The sequence below is a fragment of the Danio rerio genome, chromosome 7, assembly GCF_049306965.1.
Source record: "Danio rerio strain Tuebingen ecotype United States chromosome 7, GRCz12tu, whole genome shotgun sequence".
Classification (NCBI taxonomy): Eukaryota; Metazoa; Chordata; class Actinopteri; order Cypriniformes; family Danionidae; genus Danio; species Danio rerio.
The window spans coordinates 63,844,393-63,864,501 of record NC_133182.1 but is presented as its reverse complement, the minus strand read 5'-3'; the positions used below and the strand labels follow the sequence as shown (position 1 = coordinate 63,864,501).

Here is a 20,109-nt window from a genome sequence, read left to right as displayed (position 1 = left end):
GGGCTAGTGGTAACTGAAGGCTAGGGGTAAGTGGAAGGTACACTACACTACAAAAAAGAGAGGGTGCTCGCTGCAGAGCCATTTGAGGAGAGCTGAGCTCCAGCGAGGGGGAGCATGAGCTGTCGCTCCTCCTCCTGTAAGCTGTTTTAATGCGTACACCAACCCCACCCCTAACCCTACCCCCAGTGACATCACTCGTAGAAGAAGTGCAAAAAAGGTGGAGCTCAAACTTAAACTCCCCCTCGCTGGAGCTCAGCTCTCCTCAAATGGCTCTGCAGCGAGCACCACTTGACAAAAAAGGCTTTTCTTTTGTCTTGTTTCTAGTTCAAATATGGTAATAATAATATAAAGTAAAATAATAATAAGAGATAATAATAATAAGTAATTTCTATACAAGCAAAAATGTCTTGTTTTAAGAAATAGTCTATTAAAATTAAGTGTTTTTCTTTTTTTTTTAAACAAGCAAAATAATCTACTAATGGGGAAAGCTAAATAATTTTACTGTCAAATCAAAAAACAATATTATTTTGCTTACCCTATTGGCAGATTATTTTGCTCAAAATATTATTTTGTGTTTAACAGAAAAAGGAAGCTTATATAAAGGTTTGAAACCACTTGAGGGGTAACATGGTGAGTAATTTTTCAGTTTTAGGTGAACTATGTCTTATTTAGTTGCCTGGTATTGCCTGGTTTATCCATGATTCACAGTTATCATTTCCAACAAAGAAGTCACTTTCAACATGACAAATTCATGTTACTAATTGTAGCTTTAAATCTTTGGTCCTCATATAAATTTACACAATTGTTTGTAATACTATTCAAATGACTTGAAAAAAAAGAAAGAAAATTAAACGTAAAGGTAACACTTTATTTTGATGGTCCTTTTAAGTATTAGTAGACTGTCTGCTTAATACCTGTTGACACTGCTCCTTCAACAGACATTTAACTGATATAAGAAATTGTGGAAGTACATGTCAACTTAAACTAACCTTAACCCTAACTCTAACCTAAGAGCTACTTACAATTTAATGAGAATTAGTTGGTATGTAGATGCAATGTAACTTAAATTCCTAACCCTAACTCAAATTCAATAAACACACTATCAATATAACTTCTGTACTTTTATATCAACATAAATGAAACAGTATGCAGGGATAAATTTGCAGTGTCACTGAAAAGGTTTTTTTTTTAAGGATTTTTGTGATCTTAAAACATTATATTCAGGATATTTTCCTCACAAACAACAAATCATCCTCAGAACAAAAGAAAACCTTTAGATTACATTAGTGTCAAGTTAGTAGACAAGAGACATATATACTGGCAAAACACGAGGAAAAAGCACCTTGTGAGTAGATATTTCATATAGTCATAAATTAATTAACATGCATGCACCAGGGAGCACTTTAGCATTTCCATTACAGATTGAAGCTTTCAAAATACATCCATCAGAAAACTGTGTCAGAGTGTAAGGTTTTAAATATGGTGAAAAAATAAATGATAAAGGAAGAGAGACTATAGAACCACCAAAATAACCACCAGCTACAGTGAGTGCGCTGCTGTACTGGCCTCCACATTTACATATGCCATTTTTGAAATGCCTGACATGACTGACAATGATGACGAAAGAGAAAGAAGATGAATAAAAGAGGAGAAAAAACTACTAAGCTCATGTCTTTGGGTGGGGGAAGGTTGGTTGTAGTGCCGATAAAGCATTATTGAAGCAGACTGAATTGAATAGAAGGCAAAGGAAAGCCAAGAAAGGGTGTCGGAAATAAAAGACTTGAAAAAAGATTTAGAATTTTTTTATGATAAAGCCTTGTAGCCCCAATTAAAGCACAGAAAGACTGGCATTAAACATCTTACATGTATAGACAAATGGAAGTACTAAGTCTCCAATCATTTGCAGTTCACATTTAAAGACTTTAAGAGGCCCTTTTCACACTTTCACATAAAATACAATATACAGTAGTTTCTAAATAAGTTATATGCAAGATTTTGATTATTAAAATGTATTATGCTAATTTTTGATTTCTAAAAACACCTGCATTTAATTCTATTTTGCTGCTCTCCACATACAGTTTTTCTGTATTGCTAAAAAAAGATACTTTAATCAAAAAGGAGTAACAACCATTGTTATATTTATGATCAATCAGGTCCTGCCTTTTTTTGTGCTGAATATTTAAGACTATTATGATTTTAAATTAAAGAGCCCCTATTATGTTTTTTTGTAAATGAGCTTCCATGCAGTGTGTAATGAAGTGAATAAGTAAATGAAAACATCCAGCTGAGATTTAAATCTGAAAGTGCACCTTGTTTAAAATTATTGAATTTTTAGCAAAGTAGTTGACTCAGAGTCGAATAAATGAATGAATGAGTTTGGTTCGGATCTTTCAATTGATAGCATCGACGTCAATACATCACCAAATATGTACGTCAAGAATTGGCCAAAACGTGCACTATCCCTCCACACACAAGCGGAGGCACGGGGAATCATGGGACTGATAATGACGTGAAGATGACGATCAGTGACAGGTGGAGATTCGACTGCATGGAATAAAGGGTTAAAATTAATTTTCACAACAATACCACAGTATAGTCAACCGTGTGCTGTATTTGTTCCTGTTGTTTTTCTGATGATTGATTCAATAACCTACGCTGCAACACGATATTTGTTTGCTATTGCCATACTATGATGGGCATTTCTTTTTGTCGCATGCTGAATGCAGTCGACCAATCGCAACAGACTGGGTCATTGGTCTAATCAGCGCAGATTAGCTGCGCACTAAGGAGAAGTTTTTTAAAAACAAATGAATCACTGAATGATTCATATGGTAGTCAATGGGATAATTAGGTAAAAAATAAATGCATATTATGTGACAATAAAAGTGTTTTTGACCTTGCACGCTTATCGGCCTGTTGTTGGAGATCCCCAAAACCAAAATCTGACCTTTTTTAATGCAAAATAGGGACTCTTTAAAAGATTTAGTTCTCAAAACATAACTTTATATTCCCTTTCCTTTTTTATAAATTGTGACAGTTATTAAAATAATTAATTAACAGTAACAGCTGGAATTGATTTCTAAATATAATTAATTATCTTAACATGGCAGTGATTTGACTAAATAAAAAATATAATAAATAAATAAAACATATGAATAAAATGTGGGCACAAATTTATTTTCAGTTAATTATTTGTCCACGTTAAGTGCTACATAAACCTGAAAGAAAACATAATCAACACATATTTTTTTAACAGGTGGAATCAGACATTGACTTGAAACTGATTTTCCCTGATTATTTATTTCCGTTGAACATTTTCAGAAAAGCACATCCTAAGCCCTACTCACACTGTAAGATTTCAGCCACGATATTGTCATCCGAGACAAATTTGGCAAATGCAAAAAGATTCCTAAAATCCTTGGCTAAAATTGGTGATCTTTGATCGCTGGTATGACATGTTCACTGGCAGCCACTTACTGCCTGTTGTGATCAGATTTTTCCTCCGATGAAGTTCTGGCAGTGTCAAAAGATTAGAGAAACTTTCCTGCAGTGTAAAAACAGCTGCAACGAGCATCAATCCAAGAACCAATAGGAGCACCGAATCTGATGACGCAATACATGTGACAATTCAAATGACCGCGGAAAAATGTCAAAACATTTTTTGTCTTCCTGGTTTTATTATTAAGAAACACTGTGTGCAAAATTGCCACTTAAGATTGTTTACATTTGCTGTGAGGAATTATTTCAGAATGCAAGATAGTGAAAGTGTCTCTGGCATTTACTTTCGTTTTTGGTGAATCTTCAGTCAGTCTGACTTTATGACAGCTGAGATTGTACAGTGTGACATGGGAGCCATGTTCGTACAGTCTAACATGCCACAATCGTTCAGGATTATAAAAAAATGTTTTAAAAACCACACAGTTTGAGCCAGCCTTAAGAGGTGTTAAGTTAACAACACTGTCACTAACTGGATCTCATAAGCACATTCGGTGTAAACTGTAGCTACAATACATACTTGTATTGCACACAATGTATGATCTTGCTGAAATTCATGTCACACCACATTATCCTCAATGACATTTTAAGCTTCATACAGTCACTTGTGTTCTAAAGATTATTATGAATATTGGCGTTATTTGCAGTCTCAATCTGTAAGCATGAACTGCACTCTCAATGCTCTATCCAATGATCGTGTATATAATTTGGGGTAAAGCCTTTGTGCAGTCCCTCCCATGGGACTATCACATGTGTCTCCAGCAGCACGAGCTCTGAATGGACGGTCACATATAGATGAGCTGAGTATTGATACAGCTGTCTGATGCTAAAGCACAAGACTCAGAGGGATTAGGCGAGGTCGCAAGATGGAGGACGATGGAACGAGAATCGCTCCCTATTAAAGGCACCTGACCGCACATGCTTAACGAGTGAGTGAAATCCCATCTGTGACTAAAACACATTCCTGGTGGCAATCCATTAGCTACATGGCATTAGTAAACTAATTACCAAATGCTCAAAGGCCAAAAAATTTTTTTTTTGAATATTCAAAGCATGTAATTACCCATCATTATTGTAAGCCATTTGAGTGTTTTTCAACCACAATGCTTATGAAGTAATGCTGCATTAAAGGTGAAGAGTGTTAATCTTTTCCATTTTACAATTATATCAAAGTTTAATATGCCAAAATGACTGTAAATAAGCTATTCAAGGGTTGATACTCTTGAAAAGAATTATTGAAAGTGTTTAATGATAATTCTTTCTGACAATCTCAAATACTAGAGAAATATTAACTCAACCAAAAAATTCTACTGTATAAGTTATTGTTGATGCCAAAAAAAAAAAAAAAAAAAAAACATTATTATGGTTTTAACCCTTGTGCATTGTTAAAATTGACTACTATTTTGTTATGTTCATGACTGTTTTCGGCCCAATTACTTCCATTATAGTTGCATCATTTTTATTGTGAAGCCTGACACCATATTATTATGCATTCTTTATCTTGCAACCTTACCTAATCTCTCAGATTCTTGTGTTTTAGCATCAGACAGCTGTATCAATACTCAGCTCATCTACAGTATATGTGACCGTCCATTCAGAGCTTATGCTGCTGGAGACACATGTGAAAGTCCCATGGGAGGGACTGCACAAAGGCTTTACATCATATTAACAATCATTGGACAGAGCATTGAGAGTGCAAATGATGCCAATATATTCAATAATATATAACAAAAACATAACCTTCTGAATGTATGATTATATGATGTCATGGCTTTACACTCAAAAATCTGTCATAATAAGATCCTTCATTCATTCAATCATTCAATTTCTTTTCGGCTTAGTCCCTTAATTAATCTGGGGTCACAACAGTGGAATGAACCGTCATCTTATCCAGCATATGTTTTACGCAGCGGATGCCCTTCCAGCTGCAACCCATCACTCGGAAACATCCATACACACTCATTCACACACATACACTACAGACAATTTATCTTACTCAATTCATCTACACCACATGTCTTTAGACTTGGGGAAACCGGAGAAAACCAGCACGAACATGGTGAGAACATACAAACTCCACACAGAAATGCCAACTGACCCAGCCGAGACTCGAACCAGCGACCTTCTTGCTGTGAGGCAAACGTGCTATCCACTGCACAACCATCATAATAATATTTATCACCAAAAATCATTCTATTTGCTGAAACACATAGAAAGTTGTGGCTAAATTAAGCCCCGAACACTCCGAAGTGGTTTAAAACATCCCCAAGAGTACACAAGGATTAAAATTTGAACAGAATTCTATAACTACTAGAATAGACATAGCGGTCATTCTGACTGTTCATTTAATGCCTCATTCACACAAGTAGCGACTTTGTAGCTGCCTGTTGCTATGGGTGGCGATCTGCATCCAATGCAGGGATGTGTAGGTACTGTATATAGAGCACGAATACAACAGGCCTCTGAGTGAGCTGAGAAATGATCATGTGAGCTCTACTGGTGCTCCTATTGGCTGCCGTTCAAGAAAGTCGCTCTTCATTTGCATAAAGTTGAAGGATTCTAAACTGTCACGTCGCTCAACACGCCAACCTGGTTGCCAACAGTTGCTTGCATTGACGGAAGTCACCCGAAGTCACTCGCTCCCCATTGAAATGAATGGTTCATTGAATTGAAATGAAATCTCTTTGCTTTGCTGCTGTGAGTCGTTTGTGATTGAGGCTTAAGACTATAGTTAATAATGTTTTTGTCATGTCATATTTACATTCAAGCGTCTATGAATTAAGCTTTGAATGTGTCATCATAATGTCATCAAGTCATTACTTGGCCCTCAAGGAATCTGTGCACATAGAATTCCACAGATTTTTAGCCCATCATTGATTCTGTTTATTTACTTGTGTAAATGTGTGTTAATTTATATTTATTACATTTTAAAATCAATTTCAATAATATTATTGATATAAAAATGTTTATATGGTTTATATACAATACGGTTCGTAAAGGAATATCTTCTGTCATTTAATAGATATATTATTTGAGAGACTTGCTTTGTTGACCAAATAAAGTTGATCTAATTGCATTTGCATTGTAAACATTAAAGTTGAAAATGTATTTTTTTTATTTCATATATTAATATTTTTGTTATGAAACTCCCTAAATCATTTCACATAAATACACAGATTTTTAACAAAATTCTGTGCAAAAATAGTGAAAAATGTGCGTATTCTGTTTGGCCCTAGTCATTACCCTTAACAACAATCTATAATTGCGTTTGAGTTACTAGACTGACCATGAAGGTGCGTACTTTGACTAGCAAGTGGAAGAGCAAATTTATTTTTTACAGTAGTTGAAAATTATGTTTTTAAAAGGTTATAAGTAAATTTATGTTTTTATAACTTTAAGAAAGATTGCAAAGATTTGATGAATGAATATTCAAAGGCACATAAAAGTTAGCAGATGAATGCATGCGGTCAATTTGACCTTTATAGCCCTTCAAAATAGTAATACTCCGAACTCTTTTGTGTTTTGTAATTTTAATTAAAATAACAATGCTAGAATGACATATACATACATTTAGATAAAGTCAGGGTACTATAGTATATATGAGTCTATGTGAACAAAGCTTGAAAATGGTCAAAATGATTGCCTTTGTAGTTCTAATGTGCAAGTAGCATTGCCATGTTACACAGGCTGATGTGGATCAGCATGATCGTCTAAGAGGTTTTATAGATTCAAATGATACCAGTAAGTGTTAGAGAGAGGTCAACACAGGGTTTAACTCTTCAGGATAAACAATATTAGACCAACACAGGGCATCGCTTCAGTTGTCTTCACACGTTTTCTTCATTTTCAGAACTGCTATGAATTTTACGTGTCTAAATAAATATGAGTTTTACACATACAGTATGTTATTACTGACAACATGAGAATGCAAATTTGTGGTGTAATACCCAAAAGCATTTTAACAAAATAAAGTTGCAAGCTCCAGTTCAGCGATTCTGTATTTCCTGAATGTATAGTAGCAGACATTTTCAGCCATCTTTGCACACTTGAGTGTTTTGAAACCTGAGGTCTGAAGAATATGCCTAAAAACAATTCGCCGAATTAAACTACACTACAAAAGTATGTACTTTTATTTACTGTTTGTACTGTTTTTTTTTTTTTGTTTTTTTTTTTTTGAAGAAGAAGAAGAAGAAAAGAAGAAAAAGAAAGTCATGCTTTTGTGTAGCAGAAGAGTGGGCAAGCTTTGGGGCATATTGTTCTTCATAATAATTGTTGCTTAGTTACTTGAATTCTCTCAATAAATTGCCCCGTCAATCATCTTGTCACAGTTAAAATCATCCACATCCACAATTTCCTACTATACTGGAGATGAAGTTACATGTTAATCTGCCATTTGTGGGTCTTTCATGTGTTTGCATAATCAAATGTTTACAATGTTCTTGCAGGGAAACCATAACTTGGATACAATTAAATTTAATAATAATAATAATCAATAGGGTTGGGTGATTAATCAAAAAGTAATCAAAATTCAGACATTCAGAACCTATAATTGATCTAATTTTTTCAAATAAATTTTTTTATTACTTTCCCTACTGTGTCTGGAGTCACGTGACCCGGCTTTGTCAAGGCTGAATTACACTTATAATATTATGATTTATACAAAACTTGTCAGTGAACTATGAGGGCAAAAAAAATAAATAAAATGTTAATCTAAATTTTGAATTCAAGCCAAATCGCCCAGCCCTAATAATCAATCAAATCCCTTAACCTCAACCTCTCCACTTAACCATCAGTTCCTCTTCGGTTAGGGAACTTCAGTGCTATATAGTGGATTTGATCTTTGGGAAAATCCACGAATGGGAGGATTCGGTTCAGAAGCCGCTTGTCTGAAAGAGTATTGAACGGGCCAATGAATGCAATGAATTGGCAGCGTAAGCTTGCACAGGTGTACTTCATTGCCAAATATCCCAGCATATAAGCACACCTGGAGTGAGCCTTCCTTTTCGCTTCAGAAACTTTCTGATCGAGTCGATGAGGGTTCCTCCTGCTGTGATCCAGCGATTCCGAGCAAACGAGAGCATTCTCCCGGTCCAGAGTGTGTACACGCAACGGCAGACAGTCGAGCTGGGTTTTTCCCTTGCCTGGCGTTCTTTGGGTCAGGTCCTCCAGAGCGGTGCGTATAAAGTTGCAAACTTCACAGAAAGAGCAACACAGTCGTGCAGCACGTTCTTTTCAGGACGGCGCTCCGACTGTGCGTTTCTGGATGCGGTAGTTTCCTGTCCTTGGATGATGGGCACAGGCACTGCGTTGCATGCCTGGGGGGTCCAGCATGTTAATGCGCTGCTCACGGGCATTTTATGTCGTCATTGCGATGCCATGACTGTTGCGCAGTAAAGATCGCGTCTAGCCTTTGCAAAAAGGGCAAACCACCCCATTTGTCCCCTGCTCTGCAGCGGGCACTCGGGCAGATCTGAGGGTTTCAGCGAGAGATAATCCGTCGCCCACGGGCCCGCGGACCTCCCGCTCCTCCAAGCGCTCCATCCAAGCTTCGGGCGGGGGAAGCGATCCGTCAAACAGATGGTAGCCCTTACGCTCGATGACACCGGAGACCAGACGTCCACCGCGGCATCGGAGGGTGGGCTTTCATTGACCAAAGATGATCCAGACCCGCTCGCCCCCTCTGGGCAGGTGAGCGCCGTCAAAACGGACCCTGAAACGGACATGTTAGCCGTGCTTTCCCATCCAAAGCCTGTAAGTTATCTGCCTCCCTCGGAGCTAAAGCTTACAAGGCACGAGGGTGGGTCCAACCCAGGCTTATGAGCTTCGCTCCGCCGACGACTAAGCTCTTCAGACTACTAAATCCGCTGCGTGTGCGTTGGGGAGGACGATGTCCACATTAGTGATCCAGGAGCGCCACCCCCAGCTGATATGCGCAAAGTCGACAAAGTCCGCTTTTTTGACTTTGCCATATCTCAAGCTGGCACGTTCGGCTACACCGTTGGCAGTGTTCCTCGCTCTCCACCGTTTTTTTTCGGTGCTGGAGCGGCAACACGTGCTGGTCAGGATGGACAGTATGGCGGCGGTGGCGTATGGGGTATGGGGTATGCGCTCTCGCCGCATGTCTCAGCTCGCCCGCCGTCTGCTCCTCTGGAGTCATCCGCGGCTGAAATCGCTGCACGTCATTCATATTCAGGCAAGCTCAACCGTGCAGCCAATGCGCTCTCACGGCAGCCTTACGTCCTGGAGAATGGAGACTCCACCCCGAGTCTGTTCAGCTGATATGGGCGTGATTCAGGGAAGCCCAGATCAATCTGTTGCTTCCCCCGAGTTCGCTCATTGCCAGTTGTTCTTTCCCTGACCGAGTGCTCTCGGCACGGATGCACTGGCTTACAGCTGGTGCCGTAATTTTCACTGCCGTGATTTTCCCAAAGATCAAATCCACTGTATAGCACTGAAGTTCTCCAACCGAAGGGGAACGTTCGAGGTTACAGAAGTAACCCTTCTATACTCCGTCGCCATAATGACTGTCCCTTAGCTGTTTGAAAGTCTCTTCAGCTTAAAAGGATGGCATTTGCTCTCTCCAGGTGTGCTTATATGCTGGGTTAATTGGCAATGAAGCACACCTGTGCAAGCTTCCGCTGCCAATTCATTGCATTCATTGGCCCGTTCAATACTCTTTCAGACAAGCGGCTTCTGAACCGAATCCTCCCATACGTGGATTTTCCCAAAGATCAAATCCACTGTGTAGCACTTCCGTTCCCCTCCTCGGGGAACGAAGGGTTACTTCTGTAACCTTGAACATTTCACACATTCACCATGATTGTAGTTTTGTAAAAGCTGTTAATCATGTTTGTCGTCCTAATTGAGTTCATACTATTTACATTATCTGACAGTATTTTTAACCCACACTCTTTAATTGGCTAATTAACTCCACCTTCTGTGTGATATCACTAACAACAGTCAAACAGTTGAACAATATATTGGCCAGGTTAAATAGAATCTATTGTTTGGAAAAATGCTCCCCAGTATTGTTACTTGTATTTTTTCTAGTCGACAGTATTTCTAGTGGCAAAGACTCCTCAATTTAATTAAATTTTCTAGGTGGATATTCTCAGAGAAACTTTGTTTAACACACTGGCATTAAATGTCCTTAAGACAGAATACAACTCTAGTCGCCCATGTTTAGAGGGAGTAAAAGATATATACAGTTGAAGTCAGAATTATTGCCCACCCTTTGATTTTTTTTTTTCTTTTTTAAATATTTACCAAATTATTCTTAACAGAGCAAGGACATTTTCACAGTATGTCTGATAATACTTTTCCTTCTGGAGAAACAGTTATTTGCTTTATTTCGGCTAGAATAAAAGCAGAGAGAGAGAGAGAAAGAGAGAGAAAGAAAGAGAGAGAGAGAGAGAGAGAGAGAGAGAGAGAGAACTATAGACCACTATAAATGTTATCACATTCATTTTCTCAAAGTCTCAATCTCAACCTCAGCAAGACTCCAGCAACTGCTGTCCTAACGGCCTCTCAAAGACCCCCTAAATCTGAGAGCTGACTTCTGCTATAGCTCTAACACAAATTGAAATCATTCCTCTTAAGTCAAGGGATGTATAAGAGTGAGACTAGTAAGACAGTCTGACAAAAAAAAGAGTTTTTATGAGTCTGTGTGTGCAAGGCCAACTCCCTTTTTGTAATTCTGCAATGTATGAATTGCTCCCTCTAGTGCTTAAGGGGGAAGAACATTGCACCAAAGCCCAGCTGGCTCGTTCAGCCACTGAAAGTATCATTAATTCTCTACCTCGACATCACCTCTGTGTTGTGCATCTACAGGTCCAGTGCGCCAGATTCCACACTCCAGCTCACACGCTCTCAGCACACACACATCGTCACCTCTGCCTCTAGCTAAAGCATCTTCAAGCATCTGACTTTCCAGGGCTGACTGCTTTTGACCAGGACAAAATCCCTCAAGTCTTTTTTATTGCAGTAAGAGAAGTGGCTTTATACTTACTCGTGATACACAGTAATCCAAAGTCAGACTATGTTGTAGTGAATAAATCAGTTTTTCAACTAATTGTGTATGATAATGCACTGTTGTGTTTAAGAGTCATCCCCATCCACTGAATTAGCTGTATTACTGTCTCTCCACTACACCTAAAGCTGGTGTGTGGTGAGCACACTGGTACCGTTGTCCTATGGCTGCCGTCGCATCATCTAAGTGACTGCTGCACACTGGTGGGGGTGTGAAGAGGACCTTTAAATGTTAAGCTGTATAGAAGTGTCTTGAAAAATATTTAGTAAAATATTATTTACTCTCATCATGGCAAAGATAAAATAAATCAGTTATTAGAAAAGAGCTATTAAAACTATTATGATTAGAAATGTGTTGAAAAAAAAATCTTCTCTCCGTTAAACAGAAATTGAGGAAAACAATAAACATGGGGCAAATAATTTAAGGGGGCTAATAATTCAGACTTCAGACTTCAACTGTATATATATATATATATATATATATATATATATATATATATATATATATATATATATATATATATATATATATATATATATATATATACAGAGAGAAAGAGAGAGAGAGAGAGAGAGCTGGTATGTGGTGAGCACACTCGTACCGTTGTCCTATGGCTGCCGTCGCATCATCTAAGTGACTGCTGCACACTGGTGGGGGTGTGAAGAGGACCCCCCCACCGACCCATATGAATGTGAAGCGCTTTGTGTGTATGGCCATACTTGATAAATGTACTATATGAATACACAATACCTTACTCTACATTACCTAACTTATTCAAAATAAATACAAAAAGGCTATATAAAAGCCCACACAGTATGTTTAATTAATCTCCTTTGGTTTATCTGCCACAGTGGAATAAACCACCAATTACTCTAGAAAATATTTTATGTGGCGGATGCCCTTCCAGCTGCAACCCAGCACTGGCAAAAACCCATATACTTTCTCATTCACACACTCACACATATATTGCAGCCAATTTAGATTATTCAATTCACCTGTACCATCTGTCCTTGGACTGTGTTGGAAACTGGAGTGCCTGAAGAAAACCCACACGAACATGTGGCGAACACACTAAATCCACACAGAAATGCCTCCTCAAACCAGCGAAACCCCTGCTATAAACCAACCACTGGCTCATCACTAAGCACTTGTTTATTTAGCATCGTATTTTTAATGAATAAACTGCTATCTTCGTTCAATGATTGAAAAAAACAAACAAACAAACAATCAATCAATCAAGACAAAAATGACTGCAGCTACAGGTGGAATATAACAAGAGTGCCAGTGTTCAATCTGCAATTTAGAGAATTTGTATGGTGGATCCCTCAGCTTGAAAGGTCATCTTTTTATTCAAGACGTCCTGGCATTGATCCAACCCAGTCTAGTATCTTCCCCCTTTTCTCTTCTTCCTGTCTTCTCTGCATTCATTTCTCCATTTTTCTTTCTCCATTTCCGTATCTCCCTCCTAACCCATTTTATACTTTCCCTTGGCTTGTTTACGCCGAGATTAGAATGACTATTTTAAGGTCTCCCTGCAGCCCATATTTAAATCTATGACTGCATATGTGCCGCCTAGTTCCCCTGGCACTCATTAAATCTGAGGTCAATTCTGAGCAGCACTGGGTTTAAGCTTTAAAATATAAAAAAAATGAGCAATCAATAGTGGGAATGATGACCTATCAACGATTTCTCAGAATAAGAGTAAGAAATTTTCACTTTTGTTACCATGAGCCATAGCCACGAGCAGGCTGAACACAATAGGCTCCTCTATGTTCATATTAGAGACTGTATGACTGTAGAGCAGTGCAATATTTTGTGTCACAGTTGTTTGGCCTGTGTTTCTATGGAACGTTAAAACCCATGTTCAGTGTTGAGACAGACGGCTCCACTAACTGCTGTCACTGCTGCTCTTGTCAAAGCACATTGGACAGCGGTCCTGCAGACATTAGCAACGGCCGTATCTCTGAGGATGGTAGTGCATGTTATGAAATGGCTTGATGTGGAACTGCCATTGCCATCTGAATTAATTATTGTAAAATCTGTTTTATTAACACATTGGACGATAAAGCACATCTTGCGCATCTCTCGCGGTTTAACAGGTGTCAATATCTGTTGACAGAACGGACTGTTTATGCACAGCTGTTTGTATGATTCTTAGGTTCAGATGATTCACATACAAGTTCACATACATTACACACACTTCAAGGCTTTTGCATCAGGTATAGTCATATGTACAGTAGGAATAGCTACCAAGCCAGAGAAATAGATTTTCCCCTCTGGGCATTTTTCTGGTTGCATTCACACTAAGGCTTGGCTATTATTCGAACTTGACTGAAGTTATGACATGAGTTTGTAGAAAAACATGTCATATGTGGAAATTTCACTCAATCATTTGCAACACAGAGATGCAGTTATTTGAGAAGCTACACAAACAGCAGTCATTATTGTAGAATGACTATCTCAATGGCATTATTTAGATTTTATTATTTGTGGTAACACTTTATTTTGATGGTCTGTTGAATTTAAGTTGCATTGCATCTACATGCCAATTAATCCTCATTAGATTATAAAGTGGACTGTTAGGTTGAGGTTAAGGTTAGGATTAGGGTTAGTGTAAATTGACATGTACTTGCAAAGTTCATAATAGTCAGTTAAAGGTCATAAAGGAGCAGTATCAGCAGATGTTAAGCACTAATACTAATCTACTAATACTCAAATTGACCATCGAAATAAAGTATTACCTTATTTATCTTCCCAAATTTGTGGTCAATAAGAGACTAAGCTAAAAGATAGTGAGAGAGTATTTATATATGCATCTGGAAACACGTGCTGAAGGTTTGCTAGCACCAGCTTTACTGACAAAATGGGCATAAAAAAACGCATTAGAGTATTTGGCCAGCCCTAATTTACACCTTCCCTAGGCATTCTGAAATTACAAAAAAAAAACAGCCAACAGTGATATCAAGCTCTGTATTCAACAACGTCAACAACTGGAGGATGGTGGACTTGAGCAAAACTTTTATTGTTGTTGTTGTTGTATGTCATGGGTAGGCCTACACAGAATCTGTGTGTGCAAAAATCCACAGATTTACTCAGATTTTTAGCCCATCATTGAGTGAATGTATTATTGTGTAAATGTGTGTAAATTTGTATTTATTCATTTTTTATTAAAGTATTTATTTATTAATTTTAGTAATTTTATTGGCTAATATTAAAAAAATTATTTTGATTTATTTACAATATAGTTTGTAAAGTAATATATATTCAGTCTTTTAGTAGATATATTATATGAGAGACTTGCTTTGTTTACCAAATATGTGGTTCTTATTGGATTTGCATTGTAATTAAAAGTTTAAAAGATACCATATGTTAATTAATATATTTTACAAAAAGCACAGATTGTTTTACAAATTCTCAGCAGAAATAGCGAAAAAAAATAGAAATAATCGCAGATTCTGTGTGGCCACAGTCATGGGGTTTATGAAATGGAATGACAGAATCATTTATACAACTTGTAGTACTAAAAAAGACAGAGAAAATAAACAAATAAACAAAAACACACATTTCTGTGTAACATTTTTTACCCTGTCAGCATAAACTTGTCCCTGGTATTGTGCTGGGTTAAAGCCTACACTGAATAGGAGATAATTTATTCCCTCCAAAAAGCTTTGCTATAACTAAAACGTTTGACTAAAATATTTCAGTTCCTACATTATAGTACCTCCACTAAAAGTTCTAGAAACTTCAGTATGAAAACATTCCATCATTGTGAATGTGCAATATATTTAATCCGAATACCCAACCTCACCAAACTTTCAAAATATTCTAGAGAACTGTTTAAAATGTAAGTTTTCTGTTTCTAAGTAACTCTAAAAGGCCAGGATAAGAAAAGGACATTTGAGGAACCTTTAAAACCTTGAATATTTGCAACGTATGAAAAAGCTACTACATGCTCTTACCGTCAGGGTTGGCACAGATGAAGACCCGGACACTCCTGCCCGTGGGGACATGGAATGGTGGGAGGGCAAGGACGTTGCCACTGATGGCTGCTCTGCGCAGTGCAGATTCACGGGGACAGGGCTGCCTGCTGCCCGCTCCGGATGGCCACATGGGTGGCGACTTCCACCGTGGCTACAGAGAAAATTCAAAATATTTAGGACATTTCACGGATGCTTTTCAAAAGGATGGATCTGTGTATGTATGTACACACACACAGACACACACACACACAATTTGGTAGAATCTCTTTAGGACTAAAACCAGAAAAATCACTTTCAAAACAAGCTGAATTATTTAAGGCATTGTGGCCAATCCATGGGACAAACAGGAACGATTGCCAAATCAGTGTGGAGAAATCTTTAAACTTAAAAAAAAAAATACATATCACATTTAAAAAAACTACATTTCCCTGAACAATGACACACTTTAACATACCCTGATAAACAATGACTGAGAACTATTTAAAAGAAGCTTCCATTTACTTTCATGTAACACGGTTTACTGTTTATAAATCTATGGTACAAAATGTACAGTACTAAACTATTCCCTAAGGCCAGACGGAATCTGCGGCTTTTTTTTGCTATTTCTGCGGAGAATTTTTGTAAAAGTCAACAGATTTCTGCGGAATTATTTTTGGAGAATCAGAACTAAAACCTTAATATATAAAATAAAAAATAATATCTTTTTAACTTTAATTTAATGCTTAAAATGCAAATCCAATTAGATTTACCAAATAAAGCAAGTTTGTCATATATCTTGTAAAAGACAGAAAATATTACTCTACAAACTGCATTGTACATAAATCAGATGAATATTTTCACATTAGTCAATAATATTACTAAAATTAAAAAAAAAAAAAAACTGAATAAATATAGATTTACACACATTTACTCATGTAAATGAACAGAATTAATGATGGGCTAAAAATCTGCGGAAAATCTGCGCGCAGATTTCGGGTGGGCCTATGGCCATATAAATGAGTTATTTTGCAAAACATTCACTCTTAAAAGATTTTTCACTTGAATGAATGACAGATTACATTTGCACTGCCAAGTGTTTGGGATAAACAAACATAAATTAACTGAGGTGGATCTGAAATGTCACAGTTTATACAACAGCTTACATAAATACATTGATTCAGCTGCTACTAAATGAAATAATTATGTTAATAATAATAATAATTGAACGGAATTGTTAAACACTTGAAATATTTACATTTAAGAAGAAAGTAAATACCCATAAACTGTTTGATACATGAAGGCCAAGTTTTCAATTACAGTTCTATTTACATAGCAAAAAAAAGAGTCTTGGAAAAATAAAGGGTATTATATTGGTGTAGTTATTATTGTGATAAATCACAGGATTATTGTTTACACATAACCACATTCAGCACCACATTGATGATTTACCACTTTATCATTATCAGTGTAAAAAGTGAACCATTAACACGTTACTGTATATAGGCTAAGCCGTTTTAGTGAATCAAAAAGCCTACAGCACAACAGTGCACAGTGTAGAGCGTTTTCCCCCAATGATCCGGCCAATCAGAAGGGTCCATTCCGCTCGCGTCTCACGAATGAGCGCAGCATTTTTAATGATAGAAATCCCCCAAAGGTTAGAAGGCACGTGAGACTTAATGCATCAGGTGGCTTTATGTATTTAAAGTCACGCATCAATAGCCTCCCATTAGTATAAAAGAGTCTTTGTACAAGTGTGAATTAATGAATATATGCATGCATCTATGAATGAATAAAATGCTATCTTTTGTAATAAAGGCCAACCTTTAGCATACTGTAGATTATATAGAATTAACTATTTTATTAAATGTCATTTATGGTTTTTGTACGAATTAAATTTTGGTTGCCTATTTTAAAATCGAAATGAAACATGATGAGAATAGTAAAGGCAATTTTAATATTATTTATTTATTTATTTATTTATTTATTTATTTATTTATTTATTTATTTATTTATATTAAAAAGATTTGCAAGTGAATTTGCTAAGGAACCGTACTCGTTAAAAAGAATCAGCATGGCAACCAGAATCGACTCCCGTCTCTAGTTGTAAATTACTTACTGCTTGCTTGAGCATGCCTGAAATTACCAGAACCCAATAAAGTGCGCGCAATATTGATTTCTTTGTACCGAAGGCGCACTAGACCATCTCCACTTTTTCGCTTTATACCAAATTTCTGCGATAATTATGCATGCATCGCAAAAGCGCGTAAATACAGCCGGTCACGAATTGCATCCCAGCACAAATGCATCCAGCAATCTGTAATTTTCTGTCTCAGCAACATCGAATCTTAATAATTCTTTCTAAGAGTTGAAAGATCGCTTTATCTTAGCCGCGTTTCATGCCTTGGCGAAATGTTCAACACATCTGTAGACAACAAAGTTGCGCGTTCGTCTAACAGTAAAGCCAATTTCAAACAAAATTAACTCAACCGCGCTTCATCACACGCCGAATGCAGGCAGCATGCTTGCACATAAACACGCCTGGAGTGCTTACGTTCATCCTCTTCATCCTGGAGCCGTATCACACAATATCCGAGCAGGTATCCACGGAAATCAGCGGAGACGGCAATACAAACGCCCATTAAAAATCTTTGACCGAAAATCAGTCCCGAGGGACCAGGAGAGTGACGGTCGCTGGCCCAACCCCGGCGGTCCGCATCCTCCTAGTGCAGTGTGTAGTATAAATCTCCGCGGCACAGCGTTTTCTGTCCGCAGTGCACGAGGAAAACACAAGTGAGGTGACAGAGACGAGATCGAGTGAAGGGATTTTCCTCTCATCGCCAGCTGTCTCTTAATGCGCAGCGGCGAGCAGGAGTACGCGAGGAGGAGGAGGAGCGCTCTGAATTCATTATCAATAAATGCTTCTCTTTTGCAGCGCGCTGGAAGTTTAAGTGAATTGAATTAAACATAATTGATTGGACTGCATAGATGCTCGCGCCCGGGGAAATGGTCAAACCTCGCCTATATCCTTGGCAAAGATGGACGCAAAGAATGTTATTGTGTCGGCAAATTTCTAGATATAAAATGCACAGAAATATATATATATATATATATATATATATATATATATATATATATATATATATATATATATATATATATATATATATATATATATATATATATATATAAAGGCTATATATATATAGGCTATATATATATATATATATATATATATATATATATATATATATATATATATATATATATATATATATATATATATATATATATATAGGCTATGTATGTATTGTAAAGAAAGATTGCCGATTGCCGAAAGATTGCCGATTGCCTTAGAAGAAAGCAGCTCAAATTAGACCATAATCTTGTTTGTCTACTGACTGGTTTTGGATTAAACCACTTCTCAGCTTGTCAGGAAAACTAGCTTATACCAGTAAAGACTAGCAGTTTATGCAATTTTCTACAGCAGTGCGATCTTGCGAGCTCTGGACTTGGGCATGTTTCAAATGCCACGCAGAGCAAATGATTTATCATGGGGTTAGCCCAGATGTTTGATGTTGACGGCAGCCAGATGTTATAAGAAAGGCTTAAAACTGCAGAGATGCATCACTTGATGACATCAAAGAAAAAAGGTACATAAAGTTATTTGTGACCAAAAAGGGGACAACACGTCCTGCTGTCTGCAAATGAAATATATTATGCAGTTTAATCTATCTATCTATCTATCTATCTATCTATCTATCTATCTATCTATCTATCTATCTATCTATCTATCTATCTATCTATCTATCTATCTATCTATCTATCTATCTATCTATCTATCTATCTATCTATCTATCTATCTATCTATCTATCTATCTATCTATCTATCTATATATATATTAACAATGGGTAAAAAAGTAAAAATAAAATGTGATTTAAAACAAGAAAAAAGTTTCATAACAAACCCATGCTTATATAGTCATACATTAACATTTACACACATCTGTATTAATGAAATATTATTTAAAGTTAAGTAATTTGCTAATTAGAATAAGGAACTTACTGTTCTTGACGATTGCTGTGCTGTTTCCCGTCTGGGTCCTGTTGGTACAATGCTCTAATATAAAGAGCCAGAGCCTCTGCATGAGGCACACATAAACACTGCAAAAGAAGAGGTGCTGATTCTGGCAACCAGCAGTGGCTTAACCTTTCTTTCCATCCCTCTTCCGATAAAACTGTAATCCCTCCTAGGCGGAAGGAACTGCCCTCTTCTGCTCCCGGATCAGTTTTGCAGTCTCTCTTGTAATGCCGTAGGCCAAGTTTGGGTGGTTAGGGCTGATCACAGAGCAGCATGAAACATTTTAATCTCTCGTAGACCGAGCTGTGTGAAGCAAATGTGGTGGGGTTTTGTTTAAACAGCCCCAGCATGCCACGGGCAATTAGGGAAAGTGAAAAGTGTTGACATGCGCACATATTTTTTATATGAATCCCACTTGAATGATTGCAAAAAATGCTGAAAAATGAGGTTTTGTAGTAATAGCACAAGTCTAAACACAAGCACACACATAAACAGCCTTCATTCTGACCATATAATCTGCATCTGGGATAATGTGGATGTATTATTAT

At 37.2% G+C, this 20,109-nt stretch overlaps 1 protein-coding gene across 4 annotated transcripts in view; it reads right to left on the bottom strand.

Annotated features, from left to right (window-relative positions):
- nwd2 (NACHT and WD repeat domain containing 2) overlaps positions 1–19,672 on the bottom strand; it is a 122,259-nt gene extending 102,587 nt beyond the window's left edge. For 2 of the 4 annotated variants that reach the window (XM_005172360.4, XM_009303553.4), the window contains exons 1-2: positions 19,547–19,672; positions 15,484–15,655 (exon numbers count right to left, since the gene is read on the bottom strand). Coding sequence is in view for 2 of the 4 variants with exons in the window: in XM_009303553.4 (XP_009301828.1) it covers positions 15,484–15,634 (151 nt within the window). In the remaining 2 variants the exon portion in view is untranslated. Of the gene's footprint in view, positions 1–15,483; positions 15,656–18,034; positions 18,300–19,546 lie in introns of those variants that run through there. The other 2 variants (XM_073907428.1, XM_685709.9) reach the window with 1 other exon arrangement.
- Positions 19,673–20,109: the final 437 nt, after the last annotated feature.